The sequence below is a fragment of the Pangasianodon hypophthalmus genome, chromosome 20 (assembly GCF_027358585.1).
Source record: "Pangasianodon hypophthalmus isolate fPanHyp1 chromosome 20, fPanHyp1.pri, whole genome shotgun sequence".
Classification (NCBI taxonomy): domain Eukaryota; kingdom Metazoa; phylum Chordata; class Actinopteri; order Siluriformes; family Pangasiidae; genus Pangasianodon; species Pangasianodon hypophthalmus.
The window spans coordinates 14,498,847-14,510,122 of NC_069729.1; the positions used below are offsets into that span (position 1 = coordinate 14,498,847).

The following is an 11,276-nucleotide window of genomic DNA, read 5'->3' on the forward strand; positions in this document are numbered from 1 at the left end:
AGACTCAAAAGTGGTGTGATTCCCACCACCAGAAGTGCAGCAGTGTGTTTACGTCCTTCCTTCTTTATTGCAGTTAATTATTTAGCCATACAAATAGAAACGAAAAGCTTGTCAATGATAAGAGTACATTTGTGCAATATTTTAGGGCAGTGGGCTTCTGTGATTTTTTTTTTATTTTTGTATTCTTTTTTTAGGAAATTACAACCCAGCATTATCAAAGCTATCATATTTATTACTGAGATATTATAGCCTATTTGTCTGGTTACTTGAATTGAATGGGTTTAATTCAGACCTCAATAACTCAAAAACCACTCGGTCTATAAACAGTGTCAACTGGAATCTAATGTGCTCTTTTGGTGGAAAGTTTAGAAGTTAAAAAAAAACCTCTATGGCTCCAATTAATATCCAATATATTATTGAACACACTTCAATAATGTGCCTATTGTATGTTCATAAATAAATCTGTGCTGAGGGGGTCCATGGAATTTATTTTACAGTTAAACTGGTCCATGACTGCAAAAACTTGAAGAACCCCTGTTTACAATCATGCCTAAGGGAATGGTAGCAATCTCCCTGATATCAAGTCCCACATTACAGAATTTTTCACTTTTTCACACAGGCTTCTAATTCCTAAAATAAATTTCAACATCCTAGACTAAAAGGTTATGTCTCCCATGATCCATGACAGTGCTGCTGAAATGAGGTAATGATTACACACTTCTGCATTGCATCATGAGTCGTGTGTGAGGAAATCCTGTTACTCTGGGCCTCCAAGATCCAAGATCTGAGACATTTCTCCCACATTATTTTTGCAAAGCCTAGCCATATATCACTTAGGAAATCTATCATTTTGCCAGTAGTCTTAAGGACGGTGTTGTAAGGACAAATTTAGTAAATCTGTCCTCAATACTTCTTACTATTTAAGCTACGAATGTTGATTTATACCAATTCCTGATTTTTCATTATCATGATACCAAAGTAATATAACCTAATCTGACCACGTAATTTTTTACAATTCTTAGTTGTTCTGTTTTGCTGCTCCTGATTTTATTGGAGACATTTTCTTTTTCTTGGCTGGCAGAACAGCATGTGACATGGTTTTTGGCTGTTAGCTGGCTGTTAACCATTAAGCAGTGCATACCGAGATGACATTCTTTACACCAGTGTTGAATTTGGATGTGATTTGCTATGTTCTTGCTCATTTATTTGCTTCTTGCAAATAAGGCTGTTTTATAGACTGGTAGTTTTTGCAACATTCTTAGTAATCCCTAGACAAAGTTGCTGAAGAAGCGATATGTGTCTGACAGGTCATGTCTATTTAAAGCTTGCTCCGAAACTTGCTGTCTATCCATTTTAGGCCAAAATAAAATTAATCAGTAATTAAGAATGTAATAAAAGGAAATTACTGATCATCCAGTTTTGCTAATAATGCAGCACAAGTATTACATCTACTCTGAGAAAAGTAAGGGGCCCAACATAGACCCCTGGAGGAACATAAGTATAACTTTAATATTTCCTTATGGAGCCACGGTTTACAATAATGAAATAAAATATCCACCACAGACTTTTGACATCAAGCAGGACAGCTACATAGAGTCAGGTTGCTCATGCCATATTCTGGTCCCTCTATCAACTACATGAAAAAGAAACTGCTATGGCATGGTTAGAATGTCACGTAGCATAGACACAGTACAGTTAGTCACTTTCACAGTTCATTTTTACCAATGATTCTTTAGTACACTGAATGGGTTCTATATAATAAACAAATGAATCCATACTGTACAGTGGAAGAGGCAATGAAATACTGTACACTATATGGCCAAAAGTATGGGGACCATGGCATCCAAATATGTGTGTTGAACATCCTATTCCAAAGACATGGCATTAATATGATGTTGGTCCCCTTTTCCCATCTTCTGGGAAGACTAGACTGCAGTTGGCATTCCAATTCATCCCAAAGGTGTTGAGTGGGGTTGAGGTCAGGGCTCTGTGCAGGCCACTCGAGTTCTTCCATACCAGTGTTGGCAAACCATGTCTTCATGGAGCTCGATTTGCGCTCAGGGGCATTGTCATGCTGGAACAGGTTTGGGCCTCTTAGTTCAAATGAAGGGAAAGTTTAATGCTATAGCATACAAAGATATTCTACACAAACATGTGCCTCCAACTTTGTTTCAAAATTTAGGGGAAGGCTGATATATGGGGGTCATGGTCAGGCCTCCACATACCTTTTACTATATAGTGTCATTCCTCATTATCCCAACAGATACACTGGTTACATGTCTCACAGGTACTTAAATACAATGCCCTACTTCTCATTTACAATATGTGGCTTCTCCCTACCTTATCTCTCTGAGCTCCTACAGCCCTACACCCTCTCTGTCCACTAAAACTGGTTAGATGGTGGTACTTAAGACCAGACTGACATCACTAGGGGGAGATTTCTTAGTGCCCAACTTAAAAGTTAAATATTTTTCAGTAATCATATTTTTTTGATCCACAGGGGCTCTGCTATTGCCAAGATTGTGGGCACCAACACTGCCAAGTATGCGACATTTGAGGACACGGTGAACATGTGGGTGTTTGAAGAAATAGTGAACGGACGCAAACTCACAGAAATTATCAACACTGAGCATGAGAACGTCAGATACCTGCCAGGACACAAGCTGCCCCCTAACGTGGTATGACAGACTTGCGTACTGCTTCTTTAAGGCCTGATTCATAAAATATCATTACTGCCAAACTACATGTAAATTGAATAAAGAGTGAGTTAAAATCCAAGCATAGCTCCAAGTTGTTAAGAGTTAAAGCTCTTTCTTGGTGGTCCAACAGTTGGTCACAGTCAGTCCTGGGACTTTTTTTGGCCACTAGCACACTATCTCACTCTAAATCAATAGATCTGCAGTGAAGAAATTGGATAATATAAGTATAAACTGAATACAGGATGACCTAATTGGCATTTATTCAGAACAAACTATGAAATAAAGAACCAGTGGTGTAATTGCTACCTTTACACTATGAGAGACATGGAGAAATGGAATGCCCTGCAAAACATAACGTTTTATTCCTTGCCTACTGTAACTCGTGTATATACATTATGACAGCTAGTGTCCTCCTCCATGCAATGTCGCATGAGCAGCAGTTCAAAAAAGATTCATTTGGCTTTATATGTGTGGGAGGGAGGGTAAGTTAGTCTATCTCCTCTCAGATCGGATAATTAGCTAGTGTGTGGGAACAGGCTACAACTATGAAACCGGTTAAAAAAACACTGAATACATTAATTAACAAACTTTCCAGTCCCTTGCTGCTATTTTTAGATTGTAGGTTTAAATATTGTTCTGGCCATGTTTAGTAAAATGGCATGTCCATGGATAAAATTGTTTTCAACAGAAAAATTCCATTACAACCATCTTGGTCTTGTGTCTGGATAAACACTTCACAGCTAAGACTCAGAGCAGTGCCATTCTTCAATTATATGGATTGTGTAAAATAAGTGATTTCTGCAAGAGTGTAGTGTATATTATTGTATTATTACTGTAGTATAATGTCTCCTTTATCTACATTACTCCTCACTTGACATGCTTTTATCTTATATGTTAAATCTTGAGGGCAAACACCTTTGAACTTCAGCACTTTGCTCATTGGGAAAAAAGTTGTAAAGCTGTTTTCTTTTCCAGGTGGCTGTTCCAGATCTATTAGAAGCCGTGAAAGGGGCCGACATTCTTATCTTTGTAATCCCGCACCAGTTTGTAAAGAAAATTTGCGACACAATCAAAGGTCACATCAAGGCGGATGCAGTGGGGATGTCCCTGATCAAGGCAAGCTCTCAGACTGCCATGTGGAATTTTTATATATTCAGTTATCTAACTGCTTATTGCATGGTATCTAAAACAAAATGTATATAGCATTTAGATAGACTTAACTTAATGTTTTGATTTTAATTTACAGCAATAGTTCTACAAACAAGTCAAATATAAGTCTGCTCCATAAATACATGCCCAAACCTTTGTATACTTCCTTCAAGCGTCATTAGCATGCTACATTTTTAGCATTTTAAATGCAATAGCAATGTTTTCCAGTGTTCATATATTTAAGTTCAAAGTGGAACCAAATTTCTGATATAATTCTACCCTTATAATTAGAGAGGCTTGTCTTAAGGAGTGCTCTAAGGTAGAGGTATTCAAACTGTGGGGTGCAGCTTTCAGGACAGGGCGTGGATGAGGGATGAGATGGAACATGGCATAAATAAATATGTAAAAAACTGCCAATCCTTATACATTTTGTGTAGGAGCTCCACATTTTAACATCAGAGTAGACTGGAATATACTCCCAAAATACACCAAAAGAGCTGTCCTTTTTTTCATAATACAACTGGCAGATGAGCCAATCGACATTTGCGCAGGTGTTTTGAAGTCCTCATATTAACTGACCCTTTCCTCATTCTACACTGGTAATGTTTTGACCCGTACTCACAGTGCTTGAAAGATGTACTGATGTGGCGCACTTGCTGTCTGTCCAGGTAAACATAGAATGTTTTGTGGTTGTTGAAAATGGTCAAAAACAGCACTTTCTGAACAAGGCTGAAAAATTTCAACTTGAAAGAAAATTACAATGGGCCTACAACAAAGTAAAGGGGATGACTTTTTTGGGGGGCAGTGGCAATGGCAGTGGTGGGGGGCCACAAGTTCTCAAAAAAAAAAAAAAAACTGGGACGTCTTTCAGGAAACAAGTGATTCAGGTTGTCTAGCATTCAGCTATATTGTGAAGTTTATTCATGTTTTTTTTATTTATGTTTGTTCTTTTACCTGCTCCAGGGTGTTGATGAGGGTCCAGATGGGCTGAAACTCATTTCTGATGTCATCAAGGAGAATCTGGGTATCACTATGACTGTGCTAATGGGAGCCAACCTGGCCAATGAGGTGGCTGAGGGCAAATTCTGTGAGACCACAATCGGTAAGTGAACAAGAAATATAGCCATTGTTCAAGAAATGCTCAAAAATTTGGCAAAATCACTGTGGTATAATATGTATAAAACACTTCAGGATCTGCTGTTATAGGAAGATAATCAACTTCAATGTGGTAATGGCTACTATCAGACCCCCCCTGGGTAGATTATTTCCCTATAACAGGACATCCTATGTGAAGTGTTTTATTCCTTACATAATATCTAGCTATTATAATTGGTGTACTTGTCATTATCTGTGTCAAACTATTCAGGCTGTAAAAGCAAAGAACACGGGCCACTGCTGAAGGAACTCATGCAGACAAAGAACTTCCGGGTTACTGTCGTGGAAGAGTCAGATGTTGTAGAGATTTGTGGAGCTTTGAAGGTACCCTTGATCGATTTACATAAACAGGGGCAGTTAGCAAAACCATCTGTGCATGGTCTGATGTGAAGCAGAGGCAAAAGACATGATACACAGGAAGTGATGGGTATGTAATTTCCTTCCAGAACATTGTGGCAGTTGGCGCAGGTTTCTGTGACGGCCTTGGCTCTGGTGATAACACCAAGGCAGCAGTAATCCGTTTGGGTCTGATGGAGATGATTGCATTTGCACGGATCTTCTGCACGGCCAGTTCTGTCTCCCCTGCCACCTTCCTGGAGAGCTGCGGCGTCGCTGACCTCATCACCACCTGCTATGGAGGACGCAACCGTAAAGTTGGTGAGGCTTTCGCCAAAACCGGCAAGGTCAGTCTTCACCCCGTTTGGTACATAGCTTCCAATTCTTGGTTACCTTAGTTGGATATCATCTGATGGGAGGAATATGTACTTTTGCCATCTTCAGTCAATTGAAGAGCTGGAGAAGGAGATGCTGAATGGGCAGAAGCTTCAGGGTCCAGCCACTGCAGCTGAAGTGAACCACATTCTCAAGCACAAAAACATGGTGGACAAGTAAGAGTTCATGTAACTGATCCATAAGCAAAAAATATTCATAGTGGAGCCACTGCCAGGCCATATTCTGAAAATCCAAATTCTTACATTGGTCAGTTCTAACTTGTGTCTTATGGTGCTCTCACACATGCAGCATTTTGCCCATTTGAATTCAACTTTAGAGATGTGGTCTTGATCCAACTCCAAACAAACCCCATTACAATTTGGTTGCAGTGAGAATATGATTCACCTTTGATTCAACCCAACTGGAGGAAGTGAACCAAACACGCCACGCATTTTAGGTTGCAGTCACTTTTTTCTGAAAAGCAAGCTGCTAAAATGACCCAGCAAATATGTTCTGCATATTCTCCCAGTCTCATGTGGGTTTCCTCTGGGTACTCTGGTTTCCTCCCTCCTCCCAAATACATGGCTAGGCCAAATTACCCCAAGTTGTAGATAAGCGTGTGAATGCCTGCACTGCGATAAATGGTGCACTGCGATAGATTGGTGGCCCATCCAGGGCGTATTCCTAACTTGGCTCGGTTTTGGGCATTGGTCTCACTAGACATGTTATTGGTCTTAATTGCTTCTTCTAGAAAATATAGCCTAAACATTGGCCCAATACATGAATAAATCCAACTAGGATTTGATGGCTTTTAGTTTTCATTTGGACTTGATCTTGACTTGACCTTGACCCCTTACGAACTGATCTTGACTCGATTTTGGCTAGTCCTGGTTATTGACTTGTCTTGACTTTACTGGGCTAAAATTCTGAATTTTATTCTGATTTAGACTTGACAAATGGACTAATAGGTGAAAAAGAAGTGCCCTAACACTCCTAACTAAACTCTTCTAGAGACAGTCATTGTTTGGTTCAGGTAAATTAAAATAAGCACTAAGGAACAATGTTTAGAAAGAGTGTAAACTGGATTTTAAGGGGTTTTAATAAAATATCTTATTGCAATATTTATTGTAATAACTCATGTTTGAGGTAATACATAGTATAAATGATATTAAATACATTTTGTTTCTCTTTATAATTGTAACTATTTATCTGTATCTTTCCTATGATATATTTATAACTTATTTAAGTATCCCGATGGTCAGAGTTAACACTTTTCCTATGTTACTGTATATCTATTGTTCTTCCAGATTTCCTCTGTTCAACGCAGTGTATCAGATCTGCTTCCAGGGCCATCCAGTGAAAGAGTTCATCAGCTGCTTGCAGAATCACCCAGAACACATGTAACTCATTGACCAACCTGCAGCATGATGGGGTCAGTCTAGCTAAAAAGCTACTACAAATCTAGTTGGGGAGATGGGGCTGTTCACTGTGCCTATATTTCTTACTGAGGAAAGAAGAATCTGAAGTAGGGCTGATCTGAGGATGTTCTTGCCAAACTTCATTTCAAAACGCTGCACCTCGAAAAAGCCTTACTTCAACATTCTACCATGTCTAGATCACATTGTTCGTGTTGTTAAGGATGTCAGATTTTAACTAAACCTAAGAATAAATGTTTTTTGTAAATGTGTCAGAGATATGTCCTAACTGTCTTCATGTAGCTGGTCTTCAGTGAGTAGGCTGGCTTGTAACACTATTGTGTGTGCTAACAGAATGTAAAGGAGTGCGGATTAAAAGTGCCTTAAGTGGTTTTTACCTGAATATTCATCCATATTTGTTTTCTGTTAAAAAGAAAACTCCCAAATAATTTTACACACTGACGAGTACAACGAGTACATCCTGCTTTTACAATCTGGTTTGTTTTTGATTTGATGTGTATGGCTCCAAACATGACATACTGTCATTTTGAAATAAATTATTTAAACTGAATCATTTCTATTATATGCATTGTTTATATGAGCTTTATAGTAGGAGGCATGCAATTTGATGGTAAACAAATGAACATTATTAACTCCTGTATGAATGTGTAGCTCTACAGCTTTGACTGTTCGCATGCACTCAGACACACACACTCCAAGCATGACATACGATTCTTGCTCCACATGCCCTTGGGTGTTATCCTAAACTCTTCACCTTTAGCAGCTCCAAGCTTCATCCTTTGACCTTTATTAGGCACGATGAAGCAGTGAAGCACTGTACGTGTAGATGTTATGCTAGGATAATAAAGTTTCTTACACATCCTTCTTATTTTCCCAAATTATGCGCACCTCTGATTAACCAATACATAAATACACATTAACTCTAAATATTCTGTGGAGACCCACTGTTGCTATATGGGAATAAAACTGGTAAATTTCAGTTCTATTATTATTATTATAATATAGCGTTTACCTGTGATATGTTTCATACATATCTTTCGCACAAAAATTACCCTGAAAATAGTGGCTTGCATAAGTTTCCACTCCCTCCCCCTTGAAAGAAGGGAAAATCGATTATCAATTAAATTATTTGCAAAAAAGTTGTGATTGCATACGTATTCACTCCATTGATATAATACCACTAAATTAGTTCTGGCACAACTAGTTACCATCAGTCACAAAATTAGTTTAATGTCACATGATCTCAATCTTAATATACCCCAGAGATCTTCATGAGCTATCAAAAGCTATCAAAAGTTGGCCCAAAGTTCTGGAAAAGTACCACTGGATATAAAAAATATCCTGAACTGTGAACATCCCACAGAGAATATGGTTCAACTGCAACTTTACCTACAGGAGGCCAGGCACCAAAAGTTAGTGACCAGCTAAGGAGGGCATTAATCAGAGACGCAACCAGTTTCATGACAGAGAATCCCAGTTAAGTCTATTTTAGTTCCAGCTGTAGCCTGGGGAAAAGTTCAAGGAGGGTGAATACCTATGCAAGCCACTGTAAATTGATCATGTGGGGGGAAAAAAAATCACAGGTGAAAAATAAAAACGTGCTCAAATATGTAGGAAACATGACATGTGCTGTGCTTAAAATGACGTGTAATATTCAAAAGTGAATCCTAAATAATAGTAACTAATTAGTTACTACTAGTGACTACAGTCTGATTAAATTGGCTACCAGATGTAACAGTCACATCCACCAATAACAGTTCACTGTACAATGTCAATAGATTGCACACCTGGACAAATGTAAATTATATATGTTATGAAGCATAAGAATGGATGGTCAGGTGTCAGACTGTCAGACTGTGAGGATCATTTTTTGCTTCATGTCCAAGTAGAACACAACACTGATACCCCAGGATGAAAACTGTAGGTGCACAGGGCCAAACCATTAGTTACTCTTTACAAATAAGCATTTTAAGTGCTATATGTTGTCCTTGTAAATTTAACTTTATCTGCAAAATATCACAGTTTGGTAGTTTTCTCATTTGCAGAAATGTACATTTTTTCTCTGAGCTAATCTGTGAAGAAGGGAAAGAGGCATATCAGTCCTAAGGCATTGTCAATAATCTACCTGTTATTTATTTGCTAATTATTACTTATTATTATTCTGCATAGTGTATTGGCCAGAGGAATATGGATCCCATGTATGTTAGTCATAGCCAATCCTCTGCCTCATGGAGCTTCACAATGTGTATCAAAGCCATCTGACTGTAATTCTGTAAATACTTCATGGGCTGCCCTTCCAGTGGCACTGCTATTAATATTGCTTTCTATCAGGCAAACTTAGAGCTATAATTAGAGGAGTGTGGAAAGGCCAGTCGATAGTAAGGACAACCCATGAGACTTTAATTCTGTTTTATCTCAAATTTCAGCTTCATATGGCAATAGATTTATATATAACTCATGCATTAATTATTTATTCTGCTAAAGATAAAGACTTAAAAAAAAATAACTGCAATCAGGCTGATCATGTTATGAGTTTTAGACTTGGATGTCTTTAGCGTGTAAAGTGTCTATTTCAGATGAAAATAAGTTAATGTTTTTTAATAGTAAACATAAAAATTTTCTATTATTTCAGGTTAATTGTCTTTCCAGCAGAAGTGTACAATATGTTGATATGCTTTCATAATCACATTCAATTTCCAATGCACCTTTCTCTAAGATTTAGGCCAAATCAGAAAGGTACATATTTTCAAATCCTATAGGTTTTTTTTTACCAGGATAACAATTACTAGTGTCAAATTGCAAGATACCAAACTGGAAATTAATGCACAAGAAGCCATTTTCTAGTTTTATATTTTGACAAATTGCTTGTTTGATTTTCTCTGCTGTTTTTGGCACTCCAGTGTTCTGTCAGAAAACCTCAGAAAAAAAAACTGAGAGGTATCATAAACACACCTTATAGAAAAGTCAAACAAACTTTTAAACAAACATGTAAATTGCTCGACTGGTTCCACCATCTACAAGGAAGGCATGCATCAAGACTCTGCTTTGTTCTGGCACCTAGGCGATGGAATGAACTTCCTCTAGATGTCCGAACAGCTGAGTCACTGGCAGACTTTAAACAATGTCTAAAGACTTACCTCTTCCTAAAGTACTTAAATTAGGTACTTTAGGTACAGTACTTGAATGAGCAGGTGTGCAAGTGTTCCTAATAAAGTGGACGGTGAGCGTATATTAAACAATTTTCCATTTCCAATTTGTGATTTCTATTTTTTTTAAAGTGTCACTGTCTTATTATAAATTTGGTAACTTACAATTTTACAGTCAAAAAATGTATAGAGTGTATTATCCTGGAATATATGGTTTCATCTTATTCCAGATTAATAGCCTATACAGAACCATCAAATTTCACGTGATCGCATGTTTTTTCATATGTGATTATGTGAGTGGACTTTTATGTTACGCCCTGAAATTGAACATGTGAATTCATGTGAAAAAGAAAACCACATGAGAAAAGTAAGCATGTGAAAAATATATTACATGTGAGTGTCTAAAAACCACATGCGTAAAATTTACATTTACATTTACATGTACATTTATGGCATATAGATGCCCTTATCCAGAGCGACGTACAGAAGTGCTCTGAAGTCTCTATCAATAAATATTTTCTGATACTGGTTTCTGATTCAGGTCACAGACTAAGAATACCATCAGTCCAAAAACTCTGTTGGGGAGGTAATATAGTAACAAGCTATCAGACAATACATACAGATTCTTGTTCTTGGCTGACAGGAGTAGAACCCAGTGTGATCTTCTGCTTTTGTAGCCCCTCCACCTCAAGGTTCGATGTTTTGTGCATGCTGAGATGCTTTTCTGCTCACCGTGGTTGTAAAGAGTGATTATATGAGTTACTATATCCTTGCTGGCAGCTTGAACCAATCTGGCCAGTTTCCTCTGATATCTGTTATCAACAAGGTGTTTCCACGCACAGAACTCTCGCTCTCTCAAAGTTATTGTTTTTCGCACCATTCTGTGTAAACTCTAGTGACTGCTGTGTGTGAAATTCCCAGGAGATTAGGAGTTTATGAAATACTCAAACCAGCCCATCAGAGATGACACTTTTCCCCAT

General features: G+C 37.9%; 1 protein-coding gene across 1 annotated transcript in view; it reads left to right on the forward strand.

Annotated features, from left to right (window-relative positions):
* Positions 1-7,700, forward strand: part of gpd1b (glycerol-3-phosphate dehydrogenase 1b) — a 10,391-nt gene extending 2,691 nt beyond the window's left edge. Inside the window, exons 2-8 of the mRNA XM_026932839.3 lie at positions 2,501-2,678; positions 3,675-3,815; positions 4,812-4,950; positions 5,215-5,327; positions 5,450-5,686; positions 5,784-5,890; positions 7,022-7,700. Coding sequence (XP_026788640.3) covers positions 2,501-2,678; positions 3,675-3,815; positions 4,812-4,950; positions 5,215-5,327; positions 5,450-5,686; positions 5,784-5,890; positions 7,022-7,118 — 1,012 coding nt within the window. The 3' untranslated portion in view covers positions 7,119-7,700. The remainder of the gene's footprint in view (positions 1-2,500; positions 2,679-3,674; positions 3,816-4,811; positions 4,951-5,214; positions 5,328-5,449; positions 5,687-5,783; positions 5,891-7,021) is intronic.
* Positions 7,701-11,276: the final 3,576 nt, after the last annotated feature.